The following is a 14,898-nucleotide window of genomic DNA, read 5'->3' on the forward strand; positions in this document are numbered from 1 at the left end:
GGGCGTTCTCCCAGCCCTAGGACCTCGGAGGCGCGGGGGGTGCGCTGGGAGTAGGGCCGAGGGAGGTGTGCCGCAGCCGGCTGCGCGGGCCAGGCCGGGAACATCCTGCCCCAGGTCCCTTCCTGCTCCTCCCCTCAGCCGACGAGGCCGGGCTGGTGGGCGGGAGGGGGACGCCCCTTCGCGCCCCGCCCCCTTTATTGAGCACTGCGAATTGCTGCCCTCTCCTGCCGGGGATGGCAAGGGTGGGGGTGACGGGGCTGAGGCCAGTGCAGGGCTGTTTGGGAGGAGAGACCCTTGGCTGGGGGCCTTGGGTGCGGCTTGAAATCATTTTGGGAGGGGGGATGCTTTGGGCTTGGTTTGGTGGGGGACTTGGGGATTGGGGGGTTAGATCGGAGAATCAAACTAAGAAAATGTGCGTTGGGGGTACGGGGTGGCTGGGAGGGAGAGGAAGTCAGCGTGGGGCTGTGGGGTGGGCAGGGGGAGCAGCGGTGGTCTCAGGGAGGGCTGAGGGACAGGCCAGGAGTGGCCTTCCGCGGGCGCAGGGCCAGGCCGGGCTGCTGGCCTGAGTACTGGCCTGAACCCACAGTTCGTGTTGGTTCCGAAAGCCACAGGTCCTGGTGGCCCGCAGGGCGCGCGGGCGCCGCTTGGCCGAGGGGGCGCCGCCGCTCCCCATCCCCGCGACCTCCCAGCCGGCACCCCGCCCTCCCCGAGTCGGAGTCCGGCCGCGCTGGGCCCCTGCCCGCCGGCGGAGGAAAAGCGGCGCCGCAGAGAGCCGGTGGGCAGGGCTGTGGGCACAGTTGGCTGTGCCTGCCGTTTCCTCTGCCACAACTCTGGCTCGCGCGCGTGTGTGTATTGGGAGCGGTTCTGCAGTGCCATGGCAACGGCCTCGGAACCCCGCCCCCACGCCCCGCCTGTTGGCCGCCTGCCCACCGGCGCCTCCCACCTCAGGATCCCCCCACCTCCGCCCTATTTCTAATCAGTTCCCGGGTTGGCAGTGCATGGTGGGAATGGGTGTGTCCGCTGGTGGAGGGGGCAGCCCCAGGTGGGAGAGTGGGGTAGCAGGCGGGATGGGGAGGCGCGGCGTGTCTGTGGTTGGAGCCTCAGCAGCGAGAGCCTGGGGGGGACCACTGGGTGTGGTCGGGCCAGGATCCAGGGTCCTCACGTGGAGCATACAGTCCCCTCCCCGTTGCTGGCCCCCCATCACTGGGGCTCCCAGACCCTGGTGTAGTTGGGCTCCCATGCATCTGTCCAGCTGGCTCATAGGAGGCTCTGGGGGGTGAGGGGGGCTGGGGGAGGCGGACTTGGTGACATTGATTCCCTGTGGCAGCTGAGAGCTTCTGGCCTCTGACAGCTGGCCTGGGGTGGTGGGGGGTGGAGGCCCCACTTCGAGCCCCCCACCCCCACCCCAACCGTGCCCTGCTTGGAGTCCTCTGGACTCGGAGCTGACTCCATGCTCCGGGACCACCCTTGATCTGGCCCAGCATGGCAAGTGTTAAAAAGGGCGGCCAGTGTCTGGGTCTGACATTTGGAAGTGGGGGCTCTGTCCCTTCGTCTGCCTGATGGACAGCAGCCAGTGGTGCCTGCAGCCTGCCTGTCTGTGTGCTGTAGCAGCTGCCCCTGCCATGCTCCCAGACCCCTGACCCCAAGACTCTAGCTCCCTCCTCCCTCCTCAGACCCCAGGCCCCCAGTACCTCCTCTCTCCTCACCAGACCTCTGCCCCCCATGACCCCAGCTCTCCTCCTCCCTCCTCAGACCCCGGACCCCCCAGCACCTTCTCTCTGCCCTCCAAGACTTCAGCCCTCTTCCCTTAGACCTGGAGCGCCCCCTGCCCAAAGGGCAGCACCCTCTTCAGGTCCTTGTGACTCCTGAGGCCCTGAGACTACAACCGCGGCCTGAGGACCCTCCTGCCCTCTCTCCTTCCGCTTCCCTCTGCCCCCTTTGGACTCTGGGTCGGTGGCTGCTCCCGCCGGTCCACCCTCCCCCTAGTCTTAGAACCTTGAAGGAAGTGTTTAGAAACTGATGTAATTACTGACGTGGAGCCTCAGGCCGGCTCTGCGGGAGGGGGCCTTCCTCGGGGGTGGCCCCTCTGCAAGGTGCCCCCCCCCCCCAGAGGGGCCCTGTGGGCTGAGGGTGGGAGGGGCCGCCCTTGCTGCTGAGTCAGAGGGGGCCGGCCTGGGCGTCCTGAGGGCGGGCGGGCGGGAGGCTCGCGCAGGCGGTGGGCAGGCCGCAGTGCCGGCAGGAATCGCACGGAGCCAGAGAGCCCGGCACCGAGAGCTGCAAGCCCGGAGCCCGCGCCCTCGAACTCAGCGCTTCGCGCAGCAGCCTGCCCGCCCCGGGGCCCGTTTGCGCGCTGTGTGCAGGGCGTCTCCTGGCCTCTTCTCTGGGCCCCGCCTGCGCCCTCGGCTCACCGGCTCCGCAGCCATGGTGGCCGGCATGTTCATGCCGCTGGACCAGCTGCGGGCCATTTATGAGGTGCTTTTCCGAGAGGGCGTGATGGTGGCCAAGAAGGACCGGCGGCCCCGCAGCCTGCACCCTCACGTGCCCGGCGTCACCAACTTGCAGGTCATGTGCGCCATGGCCTCCCTGCGGGCGCGGGGCCTGGTGCGGGAGACCTTTGCCTGGCGCCACTTTTACTGGTACCTGACCAACGAGGGCATTGCCCACCTGCGCCAGTACCTGCACCTGCCCCCGGAGATCGTGCCTGCCTCTCTGCAGCGTGTGCGCCGCCCTGTGGCCATGGTGATGCCCGCGCGCCGCACCCCCCACGTGCAGGATGTGCAGGGTCCTCTGGGTTGCCCGCCCAAGAGGGGGCCTCTGCCCACCGAGGACCCTGCCCGAGAGGAGCGGTGGGTCTACCGCCGGAAGGAGCCTGAGGAGGGGGCAACCGAGCCCCCTGTGGTGCCTGCCACCACCCCAGGGACCCTGGCGAGGCAGGGGCTGGAGCCTGCCCCACCCACAGGTAGCTGCACCCTGGCCCCAGCTGGAGGGTGGGGGTGTGGGGGGCCTGGGCCTGGGCCTGGTGGTCTGGGTGGGCAGCAGGTGTGCAAAAGCTCTGCTCCCGCCAGCAGGCGGCGCTCTCTCCGCCTGGGCACTCTTGCCAGTGGATGCCGGGGCTCCTCCTCCTGGCTTGAGGATCTTGGGGTGGGTAGACCAAGGAGGAGCCCGTGGGTTACTGCCACCCATAGCCAGGCACACCCCAGGGCTGGGGGTGGGGCTTGCGGTTCTCGGACTGGCAGGACCAGCTGTCGGCACAGCCCTGGCCGGCACCCTGGGCCCTCTCGCCAGCATCACCTGTGCCCTGCCCGCCCCCTCCCTGCCCCAGGGATTTGTCTGCTCCAGGCTCTCTCTGCAGGGGGTGGGGACGTGCCGAGGGGGTGCTGGGATGGGATGGGGTATAGCCGCTCTCCAAGTGTGGATGAGTGCCTGGTCTTTCTGAGCCATGGGTTTGTCCAGCAGACGTGACATCTGCCCCCGGGTTGTGTGGCACAGATGTGATATGGTGGCTGGGTGCTTGGTCAGCCTGGGGTGGGTGACGGCCTAGCAGGCAGCCCTGGGCTGGGACAGGAAGAGCAGACCTGTGGCTGCGGCAGTGCGGGGCTCTGCCTGGGGTCTAGGTGGAACCATCCCAGGGAGACCTGGGTCCCAATGGACTGGGTCCTGTTGTCCCAGGGGCCAGCACCTCTCTCTGTGCCCCACGTTGTGGCAGCCCCTGGCCCCTAAGGACCTGTGCTGCACCACCCAGGTGGGCAGAGGATCGTGGGCAGCTCAGGCTCACACCTGTGCTTCTGAGCTCACCGGCCTCTGTGTCGAGTGGGGGTAGCAGATCCCCAACACAGGGTGGGCTCTATGTCTCTCCAGCTGGGAAGGAATGTGGTCTCTGGGGGTGGGTGGGGGCCTGGAGTGAGGCTAGCAGGGTGGGCAGGAGTTTGCCAGGTGGATGAGTCGGGGGTCAGGGGACCCAGGCGCAGGCCCAGGTTGGGCCTGGACCCACTAACTAGGGTCCAGGCGTGGGAGCCCATCTCGGGGGGTCAGGGAGGTTGTGGGTGGCAGGGCTGACCATGTGGCCTCTCCCACGCCTGTCAGTAGGGTGACTGTGTCCCCCACCAGAGACAGTAGTGCTGGGCTGGGCAGCGGGCAGCTCTGAGAGCACCTGATGGACAGGCTCCGCCCAGCCTACTCCCCGACTGTCGCCTTGATGGGGCCCCTGCCCCACTCTGGCTGGCAGAGCAGACTCTCCCCCTTCCTGGGTCGTGGGTGTGGGGAGTGTGGACCCCCTCCTCTTCTCTCCTTCCTTCCTTGTCTGTGGCCTGGCTGGGCTGGCGCTGGGCTGAGCGGCTGGGCGGGCAGTTGGCCGTGGGCCAGGAGGGGGGACTGGGTGTGGCTCAGCAGGCGGGGGGGGGTGCCCCCACCCCTGAGGGGGTGACTCAGTCTTCCCTTCCCGGCCGCAGCCGCCGCCGGTGGCAGCTCAGAGTTTCCAACAGGAAATGAGTTCCAGCTCCAGGCTGAGTCAGGGCCAGCGGGCGTGGGCTCCCCCTTCCCCGCGGTCCCCCAGGCCGAGGGGGATCTGAACACCACCCTGGGCACAAGAGGACGCCCAGAGCGCCTCGGGTGCTGGGTGGGGCACAGGGCTTTGGCCAGGTCTGCAGGGGTCCTGGTGGCTTGGCTAGAAAGGTTCTAATGACATTGGGAACTGTCGACTTCTCAGAGTTTTAAACATTATCAAGGGGGGCTTCCCTGGCAGTCCAGTGGCTGTTACGCTGCGCTCCCAAAGCAGAAGCTGCATTCAGTCCCTGGTCAGGAAACTAGGTCTGACAGGCCCCAATGGAGACCTGGCACGGCCAAATTAAATGAAGAAATAAATACTTTAAAAGTTAGCCAGCGATGCGTCACACAGACCCCTCACTTGCTCACAGCATCGCCCCTCTGGTCCATCTGCAGGTCAGCACATGGCCCAGCCGCCACGCTTGTCACAGCGGCCTTGCTCAGGTGGACCGCCTCTGCCCGGCCAGCCTCGGCCAGGGAGCCTCCGACCCCTTCCCCCGTGCCCTGGTGGTCGGCTTATCCCTGTGGGAAGTGTCCACTTGCTTGTTCTGCCACTTACCAGTCAGTCCCAGGCTGAGTCCCTGACCAGAAGCCCCCTGCATGTGGGATGGATGGGCTGGGTGAAGAGCAAGTGGTCCGGGAGGGTCCCTGTTGGAGAAGCCCTGAGCTGAGCCCTGACCGAGGAGGACGGCGCTCAGAGAGCTGCCCAGGAGGACGGACAGGGTTCCTCTGGGGTTACTGGAGAGATGGACCTAGGGGGAATGGGTTTCATACATGAATTTCATTTCTCAGTGAGCCTGGCTCAAAACTCAGAAAGAACTGGAACTCCAGTAGAGAAGAGGTGCCGTCTGAACACGCTCACCACTGTGCTCCAGCAGCCTCTATGCTGCGGGTGCAGGTGCCCTGCGATGCTGGCTGCTTCTGGCCACGCGTCACACCTGACTGTCCCACGGGCTTGTCCGCAGGTGCAGAGCCCTGCCGCTCCCTTTCATGGTGCGTGGCGCCCCTGCCAGCCCTCCGTTAGTCTCCAGTTTTGTGTCCAGTGTCTGCGGGTAGACCCGCAGAACTCTGGTGGGTTTTCTAAGCAGGTTACAGTACGATTAGGTTTGTCTTTTACCCGGTCTTGCAAAGTGGCTGGGCAGGCTAGCAGCACAGAAGTGCAGAGGTTGGTACTCAGCTAAAAGTCCTTTTGTCAAGGCTGAAGGCCTGGAGGCCGAGGCAGGGGAGGGGTCTAGGAGGGGCTGGGGTGGTGCAGGCTGGTGGGGCCGGTGCTGGGGGGGAAGGCTGCTGGGTGGGGTGGGCCGGCCGGCAGGCAGAGGGCCCTCCAGCCACACCTGAGGGCTCAGGGATTGCAGGCAGGCTGGTCCTACCCGTCGGTCCACTGGGCTTCACTCTGCCCGGCTCGCTGACTAAGGGGTGGCCGTGAGGAGGAGCCAGGCTCCCAGAGCTGGGTGGGGAGGCCAGGGCTCTCGCGAGCCCTCCCTTTGCCTCCCACCCTTCCCCTCCTTCCTGCCTTCCCTTCCTCTCCTCTCTGCTGCTCCAGAACAGCCAGGCTCATGGTCGGCAGCCATGGACAGGTACAGCATGGAGGAGCTGATTCAGCTGGGCCAAGGTAGGGCAGGGCTGGGCCGGGGTCAGGCCAGGGTGCAGGCCTTCGGAAGGGAGGGGTCCAGGCCTCCAGCTGGGGCTGGGCTCTCCCCACCAGCCCGTGGCCGGGGCCCTGTAGGGGCAGGACTGCGGATTCTGGATGAGCATGGCTCCGTCTCAGAGGTGCCGCCTGCGGTGTCTCAGGGCCCCAGGCCTTGCTCCAGACTTTCATGCCTCCAGGAGGTGGTTCCCCCTGGTGTCAGAGCACGGAGTCTTCCCAGGAGGAGCCTAGCCCTGGCCTTCAGAGCTGGCCCCTGCAGGCCGGTTCCCTTCAGAATTGAGTTTCTGAAGCGTGGGGTTGATGGGCAGGAGGCTTGGGTGGGCCTGGCCCTCCACCCCCTCCCCGTTGCCCATGGCCTCCCCACGTGGGCTGGGGTACCCCTTCCCTGGCAGCCAGAGACCAAGTGTGGTTTGCTGTGCTCTGCTGCCGGCTGCCCACACGCTCCAGGCAGTCGACCAGGGCTGACGTCACGGCCTCTCGTGGCTGGGGTGAGTTCCTCGCCGGTGCTGTGCCTCAGTTTCCTCAACTGTGTGGTGCGGTGACGTGCGGGGCTTACTCCTTGGAGTTCTCAGAGGGTCAGACTAGAATGGTGCCTGCGGGCTTCCTCCAGGGAGTTCTCAGAGGGTCAGACTCGACCGGGAGGAGGGGGCAGGACTGCGACCCCCACCTGCTGTTTCCTGAGCGCACCTTGGCCCTGGGACGTCTGAGACCCCCGGCTGCCAGGGTCTGTGTGGGCCCAGGGCCAGCACCTGAGCCTCCTGGGTTGGGGGGGAGGTCCGGCCCGATCTGGCCTGAGACCTGACCTTGGGAGGCCGTCCTGCCCGTCCATCTGGGCCAGGTGTTGTTTGGTGACCTGGCGGGGGCAGGGTGGTGGTGCTTGCCAGGGTGGCCTTTCCAAGTGCTCCCCGACTGCTGTCCATGCCCCGCAGGGTGGGCAGGGCAGGAGCTGCACCCCATTCAACAGGGGTGGGAGCCCCCAGGCCCGAGGGCCACCCTGCTCCCAGGTGGACCCCGACACCCAAGGCTTCCCCTGTTGGACTCACCGTGGGAGCAGGCCTGGCGCCGGTGCCCTGGCTCCGCACGTCATGTTCTAAGTCGGGACAGATGACGGGCCTGGCCTGCCCTCCTGGGATATTTATATCCGCGGGCCCCCTGCCCACCCCCCTCCCCCACGGACACAGCTCTGCTGACAGCAGCAGTGCCCGTGCCCTCCTCCACGCACCGTCGCGCTCGCTGCCGCCTCCGAGGGGCCTGTGACCCTCCCTGCACCCACACCCACTCGCCGTCAGACCCGTGGGCCCCCGCCGCTGTCCCCAATGAAGATTGTGCCGGGTAGGTGGGGCTGCCTCTGAGAGCCCAGCGGGCGGAGGGCGCGGGGCTCTGCTTCCAGGCGCTGCAGGGCCCACCCTCTCCCTGTCTGCCGTCCGTGGTGGGGCAGGGGGCCATCGGGTCGCCCTGTCTTTGACAGCGGTTGGGTCTGCTGCGAGCCTGAAGGCCAGCGAGGACCCGGGCGCTGGCAGCTGTCCCTAGGGGCACCCTTGGAGGCAGAATGGGGTGCGAGGCGCCACGGTCACCCCCTGTGGGGGCGGGGGAGGCCCGTGTGAGGCCGTGAGGGCCCGGGCTGGACTGGGGGTGGGGGCTGCGCTCAGCCAGGCGTCCCCGCAGGCCCCTCCTCCTGGCGGGTGTGGCCGCGGGTGAGCACGGGTTAAGCCTCCGCTAACCTTGAGCGTGTGAGCCGCGCAGGGCCCGCGGAGCGGCGCCGCCGTGGGAGGTGGGGCGGGTGGGGAGCGCGAGTGGCCGGAGCGGGAGGGAGGCGCGGGCGGGAGCGCAGTTGGTGCGGCGGCTGCCGACAGTGGTCGGGCGGTCCCGCAGGGGGCGGTCCCCGGTCCCGGGCGCCCCCAGCCGTCCTCCGCTTCCTCGGGGAAGGAAGGGGGGCTGACCGGCTTCGAGCAGCCCTTCCGAAGGGCGGCTCCGCCTGCCGAGCGCGCAGGCCGGCGCCTCCAGAGCCATGGAGCCCTCGGGCAGCCTGTTTCCTTCCCTCGTGGTCGTGGGCCACGCCGTCACCCTGGCCGCCGTGTGGCACTGGCGCAGGGGGCGCCCGCGGGTGCAGGATGAGCAAGGTAAGGCCGCTGGTGGCCATCCCCCCGGGTTGCTGTTTTTTGCCGCCACCCGGCCAGGGGGCTGAGGGCGGGGCGGGCGAGGGGCCGCCTCCCTCCCGCCCCTGAATTTCCCTATGCCCGCCCCTTCCTGTCTTGGAAGATCGCTCGGGCCCGTGGCCAGACAAGGTGTGGACCCCCGGCCCGCACCCTGCGCTGAAGATCCCTCCTGCTTGTCTGGGCAGGGCCGGGACTCTGCCTCCGTCAGCCTGGAGCCCGCTGCTGGGCAGGGTGTGAAGGGAGGGCTGGGGGAGGTCTGGGCAGCTGGGGAGGGGGCGGCAAGGGGCAGGGGCCTTCCGTCCCGGAGGGAGGCCCTTCCCTAGCAGTCTGTCCGGGGCGAGCACAGGTTGACTGTCAACACGGAAACCGCAGCGGGCAGGTGCAGGTGTCCTGGGGACTGAGGAACGGCCGCCGCAGGAGGTGGGGCTGCGGGAGCTGGACAGGTGCCTGAGTGCCCTTAACCAGGGCCCAATAACGCCTCGGGACCGGCGGCCGGGCTTACGCTGCCCTTCCCCCCGGCTCCAGGTCACCCGCTCGAGGCTATAGCCCTCGGCAGTGGCGCCCGGCCCAGGACTGGGTGGGGCCTGCCTCCACTCCAGTGAATGAGCAGGGGACTGGGGTTCTGGCCAGAGGGACGGCCCCACTGGGGACCTGCAGGGCGGCCCGGCGATAGCCTGAGGTGGGGAGGCTTGCCCTCGGTGGAGGTGGCCAGGGCCGCCCCTGGTGGGCCTGCTCCACGGGAACCTGGCCGAGGTCTGAGTCCGGATGGGGCTCCTAGGCGTGGCTTTGGGGGCTGGGGAGCGGCTGGTGACTCAGCTGCGCGGACGTTCAACAAAACGGTTCAATAAAACGCTCAGGCCAGCGAGTCCCCCCTCAGTTTGGCCCTCCCACCCTCAGCTTTTGTCTCCTGTGCCCACGTGGGCACCGGGCTCCCCTTTGGCCGCTGGCCTGGCCGCTCCCTGGTCCTGTTGCCCTCGGCGCCCCTTTTCGGTGCTTCTGCTCAGTTCTCAGCCCCCGACTCCGCACACCCGGCCTTTCCCGCGAATCCCGCGGGAGCCCGGAGGTCGTCCCGGGAACGCCAGGCTCCGGCAGTTCCCAGCCTCTGTCCTGGGGCAGCCTCCTCCCCTACTGCCCCCAGGCCCAGCCGGGTCCTCTCCCTCCAAGCGGGGGCGCGGCTTCCAGGTCCCCATGGGGCGGGGCGCCCGCCGGGGGCAGGTTCTCAGCGTCCAGCCCGGCGGCTGCGGCGGGGGAGGGTGTGGCGTGCTGAGCCGGCGGCCTCGCGCGTGGGCCAGGGAGCCGACGCACCGTCCTGTTTGCTGTCCGCAGGGCGCCCGGGCTCATGGCTGCGCCTGGCACACGGGGGGCGGGCGTCGCTTTCGCCACGCAGAAGGAGGTCGTGCTGGAACGGCCGTGCTGGCTGGATGGGGGCTGCGAGCAGGCGCGCAGGGGCTACCTCTACCGGCAGCTGTGCTGCGTAGGTGGGTGCGGCTGGAGGGGCGGTGGCGCCGGAGGGGGCACCCGACTCCGCGAGCGCCGGGGAAGGCCGGGGGCCGGGGGCGGTGCCCGGCCCAGGCGCAGCCCCGCCCCCAGGCTCCGTGCGGAAACACCTGGGGAGGAAGGCGGGGTGGAGTCCCCTCTGCCCCCGTGTTCCCTCCGGAGAAGGGGGTGGGGAGCGGGGCGGGCCGGCCGGCCGGGGCCGCGGGTTCCGGGCACCGGGCTGTCGGCAGTCTGCCCGCGGGAGGTGTGGGGTGGGAGGGGATGGGGCGTGGTTTCAGTCTCCACGCCGCCCTGCGCTCTCGGCGTCGGCTCCCTTCTCGTCTCCAGGCTTCCTATCCCGGGAGCGGCCCCATTAGCCGTAGATTCTTGCCTTAGTTTCCAAATCTGTGTAAGGGGGCAACGTTACTTTTCAGAGGGTCGCGGGCAGCTCTGGGGACACTGGCCTGGTGGACGGGGCAGGAGCAGCAGTGCTGGGGAGAGCCAGCCGAGACGTGCTGCAGCCTGGCCTCTGGGGGCGGGCCGCGCGGGGCAGGGCCGGCCGGGGAGTGGTGGGTGGTCTCTTGAGGACCTGAATAGGATGGCCGGGGAAGGGTGGGTCCTGCAGCCAGGCGTGAGGGACTGGCCGGCAGGGCTGCAGGGAGCGCCTTAGAGGACACTCTTTGAGATCCTGGGGGCGGGGGCGGGGGGGGGGGGGATCTGGAGGCAGCAGGGCGTGCTCAGGGGAGGGATCCGGGCTTGGAAGGTGGAGGTGGAACCCTGTACCGGTCAGCAAGCCAGTATCCTTGGAGCGCCTGAGTGGCAGAGAGGACGCTGGAGAGGGGCTGGGGCGGGGGACTCCCCAACTTGGACGCCTGGCCGGGGTGCCTGGCAGTGGGGTGAGCCATCCTTGGTGACCCTGAACTGGGGCGTTGGCCAGTGCGAGGTCTGATGTGGGATCCTGGAGTGCCTCTGGGGGGTGAAGGGCTCATGTGTGGGGCCTCTCCCGGCCCTGCATAGAAGGGGGTTCTGTCCAGAGTTGGGGAGTGAGGTGACCTGTGGCAGGGCCCCTGGGGTAGGGGTGGGGGCAGTCAGCTCCACCTGGCTGGGGCCCCCTACTCCCTGGGGTGTGCCTCCCCCCCCCCCCCCGCCCCACAGAAGGGCAGCGGCTGGGTGGGGTGAGCCTTTCCTGGAAACAAGGCCCAAGGCGCCATGGGGGTGGGGCAGCAGCTCCCAGCTGGATCGCATCAAGCCAAGTCTCTGACTGGAAAATTCTGTGGTCAGGGCGGTGCATTCTTTCCTGCAGTGGCTGGGCAGCTGGGCAGTCCCTGCGTGGCCAGCGCCACCGTGTGCGAGACGAGAGGGAGCTGGGTGGCACCCCTTTGCCCTTTGTCCTACCACTTTTACAACCTGAGTGGCTGATATCCGTGCACCACGCCCGCCTGCAAACAGCCCCCCACCCAGGCTGCCCCCATCACCCCAGGTGCGGCTTCCTCGCCTGTGAGTCACCCTGCCTGGGCCCTCTCCCCTCCCCTGACTCACTGGCTGGGCCCCCTCAGGGTGCTCCCCTCTGACCTGGGCCCCCCCTCCCTGACGCAGGGCAGAGTTCCCCAGCTTAGGGCTGGTGAGTCAGCGCTCAGCTATTCGCCCCCTCCTGCCCCACAAAGCACTCTGCCTTCGGATGGGGGCACTGCTCCAGGACGAGCCTGGTGGGCCGCCTGGGAGGAGCTCAGCCCTCACTGGAACCTGGTGGCTCTGCAGCCAGGGGTACCCGGGAGCCTAGCAGGGTGTAGGGTGTAGGTCTCTGAGGAGTGATTTAGGAGGGCTTCCAGGGAAGGCAGCCAGCCCCCCCAAGCCAGGTGTCACTCCCCTTGGGGGTCCCTCCTTAGAGCCCCTCCGCCTGGCAGTTTGGGCAGGCATGGGGCCGCCTTGGGTCAAGTCTGAGCTGGTGCCCCCCTCAAGACGCGTGACCTTGGGCTCCCTGGCCCAGTGGCGCTCAGGCAACCCTCCCTGTGGGGCCCCTTTGGAGTGGCCCTGGGCACAGTGTTTGTGGGCCGTGAGGTGCAGGTCCCCTGGCACCCTGGCTCCCTCAGGGGGTGCTGCAGGCAGGGTGGGTGAGGAAACCCCTGGGTTTCCTGTTTCTGCCCGGCTGTAGGTGTGGCCATGGGGGAGGGGCCGCCTTCCTGCTTCCCGCCGGGACACTCCCTCTCTGGGGGTGTGCAGGCTGGGGTGGGGCTCCCGGGGCGGGGACAGCGGCTAGGGAGTTCTGTGGCCAGGGAGTGGCCCGCACTGGGCTCCAGCGGAGCTGAGTGAGCAGAGCCCACCGAGTGAGCGCGCGTGCCTGAACCGAGCACCTCCGCTGTGGTGTGCCCCACAGCCGCGAGCGCAGCACCTGGGGGAGGGACGGAGCGCTGAAGGGGCAGGGTGGCACCATGTCTCAGCAGCGGCTGCGGATGCCCGAGCCTGAGGGCCTGGGTCACAAGAGGACCAGCTCGGAGGACAACCTCTACCTGGCCGTGCTCAGGGCCTCAGAGGGCAAGAAAGGTAGCGGGACTCCACGCCGCTGGGCAGGCAGGCGTGGGACAGGAAGGGCCCAGTTCCTGCCGCAGGAAGCCTGGCATCGGATGGGGTGGGGCCCAGACTGTGAGGCTCTGAATTTGGGGGACAGACTCTGAGACCAGCGTTGGCCCAGGTGCAGAGTTGCTGGGGGGCCAGCCAACCATGCCCCACACAGAGAGGCTGGCGGGGGCTTCTGGGCCTTGGGCGGTTGGGGGCGGAGGGCTCTCCATGCCCTGCAGGGGGACAGAGCTTCCCCTCGCCTAGCCCTGCCCAGTCTGGGTCCGGGCCTGCTCAGGCCCCCTGAGGCAGCCTGTGTGGGGGCGGGGCAGGCCAGGACTTGTGTGCTGTGGCTGCCAGCTCCAGACCCTCCCATCTTGGGAGACCCAGCAGTGGGCACCTGGGGCCTGGCCCCCCCGGCTTCTATCCAGGACTACCTGGGGCCTTGTAGGGTGGAGGGCAGTGTGATTCTGAGTGGCACCAGCCACTGTGTCTGCATGGCGGTCACCTCCCGGGGGCTTGCGGGGCTTCTTCCAGGCCCAGGTAACCTGGCCTTGTCTCTCCCAGATGAACGGGACCGTGTGCAGAAGAAAACCTTCACCAAGTGGGTCAACAAGCACCTCATCAAGGTTGGTGGTGTGTGCGCACACGGTTGTGAGCGTCTGTGCAGGAGTGCCTGTGTGTGTGTGTGTGTGTGTATGTGTGCAGGGTCGCGGGGGTGGAGGAGAATGCCCTGGCCGTCCGGCCCAAACAAGGGCTGGAGCCCGCTCTGCATCCACGCAGTCGGGCCCGCTTTCTGCCCCGGGACCCACCTCCCACCTCTGAACCTGTCCTTTCTGTCTGCTTCCTCCCCTGGCTCGCTCATCTCCTGTCTCTTTTCTCCTCCTCCTCGTCTCTCCTGGTCTCTGTAGCACTGGAGGGCAGAGGTAGGTGCCTCCTCGGGGGCGGGCGTCTTCTGTGGGCCCCCTGCCTCGAGCCTTCTGGGCCAGCCCCACACTCTGTGTCTGCAGGCTCAGAGGCACATCAGTGACCTGTATGAAGACCTCCGTGATGGCCACAACCTCATCTCCCTCTTGGAGGTGCTCTCCGGGGACAGCCTGGTACGTGTGTCTGCCTGCCCCTCTGCAACCCTGCCTGCCTTCCCTCCTGGGGTCTTACCCGTGACCGCCCCCCCAACTCTGTGTCCGGCCTGGCCTCAGCTCCCCCCCAATGCCTCCTGGTCAGTGTCCATCCTGGCCTGGGAGCCGCCCGACCCCTGCGCCTGGGCGCACGGCCCTGCTGCCCACCGTGCTCAAGCCTTGACACTGTAACCTCATGCTCTGCTCTGCTTTGGTTTCTCTGCTGCTTGGACTCTGAACTTTGACCTCTGCCCTTTACCCTTTGCCCTGCTCTGGCTGGGCAGCCAAGAGAGCGGGACGTAATCAGGAGCTCGCGCCTGGTGAGTGGATGTGCCCACTGGCCACGGCGGCACGTGGGCTCCAGGAGCCCGGCTCACCCGGCCGATGGCGCTGGGGCGGGCAGATGGCCCTGCTTCGAGCTGCCCAGCAGCCCACCTGCCGCACTGCCCAGGGCCGGAGACCCACAGGGGCTGCCACTGCTGGCAGGAGGACCCCTCCCCCAAACCACTACCCTCCGCCCGCCAGTGGCTTCCTGGCTATTGTGTCCTCCCCGCCCCCTCCTTCCTTCCCGCAGCAGGCCTTGGACTTCCCAAACTGTTGCTGGGCCTGGCTCCTGAGCCAGCAGACCCCCTCCCCCAAGCTGGGGTGGGTGACCCGGGGTAAGGGTCATGGATCCCACGGGGGCTCGGGGGTGCCGACCAGCGTGTCCTCCCTTCCAGCTGGGGTGGGTGACCCGGGGTGAGGGTTGTGGATCCCAGGGGGGCTCGGGGTGCTGACCAGCATGCTCCCCTTGCAGCCGCGGGAGAAGGGGAGGATGCGCTTCCACAAGCTGCAGAACGTGCAGATCGCCCTGGACTACCTCCGTCACCGCCAGGTGAGGTGCCCAACTGGCCACAGGCCCCGGCCCCTTCTCTGGCTGACTCATGGGTGTGACCGAGGCCCGCTTGCTTGCAGGTGAAGCTGGTGAACATCAGGAACGATGACATTGCCGACGGCAACCCGAAGCTGACCCTCGGCCTGATCTGGACCATCATCCTGCACTTCCAGGTAGTGCGGCTGCCCAATTGACCCTCTGCCACCTCCAGACTCTGCAGGGTGGGCCTGGCACCTGGTTGGGCATGCGGCCTGGCCCCTGGAGCCTTCCTGTCAGCCTGCGCTGCAGCCCTGTGCTAACTCCATGGCTTGAAGGCCTAGGCCTCTCCAAGGCCTGCCTATCCCATGCCTCTGGCCCTGGCTCTCCCTGCAGAGGCACGGGTTCTCTGCTCTGTGTGGCCTCCCGCCACAGGGAAGGTTCTGGAGAGGCACCCGCTGCTCGGGCTGACTCACCCACTGCCTGCCCAGCCACACAGGAAGCCGCAAATCTGAAAGCTGGGCAGGCAGAGCCTGGCTGGCACGGCAGCTGAGT

At 68.0% G+C, this 14,898-nt stretch overlaps 1 protein-coding gene across 8 annotated transcripts in view; it reads left to right on the forward strand.

The window, feature by feature from the left end:
* The window catches only part of PLEC (plectin), a 53,037-nt gene that overhangs the window by 17,221 nt on the left and 20,918 nt on the right, over window positions 1-14,898 (forward strand). For 3 of the 8 annotated variants that reach the window (XM_061122996.1, XM_061123000.1, XM_061123001.1), the window contains exons 2-5: window positions 12,943-13,004; window positions 13,386-13,475; window positions 14,290-14,367; window positions 14,448-14,540. In XM_061122996.1, coding sequence (XP_060978979.1) covers window positions 12,943-13,004; window positions 13,386-13,475; window positions 14,290-14,367; window positions 14,448-14,540 — 323 coding nt within the window. Of the gene's footprint in view, window positions 1-2,291; window positions 2,960-6,096; window positions 6,155-8,077; window positions 8,311-9,665; window positions 9,825-12,100; window positions 12,364-12,942; window positions 13,005-13,385; window positions 13,476-14,289; window positions 14,368-14,447; window positions 14,541-14,898 lie in introns of those variants that run through there. The other 5 variants (XM_061122995.1, XM_061123002.1, XM_061122999.1 and 2 more) reach the window with 5 other exon arrangements.

The sequence above is a fragment of the Dama dama genome, chromosome 21 (assembly GCF_033118175.1).
Source record: "Dama dama isolate Ldn47 chromosome 21, ASM3311817v1, whole genome shotgun sequence".
In the NCBI taxonomy this organism is placed as follows: Eukaryota; Metazoa; Chordata; class Mammalia; order Artiodactyla; family Cervidae; genus Dama; species Dama dama.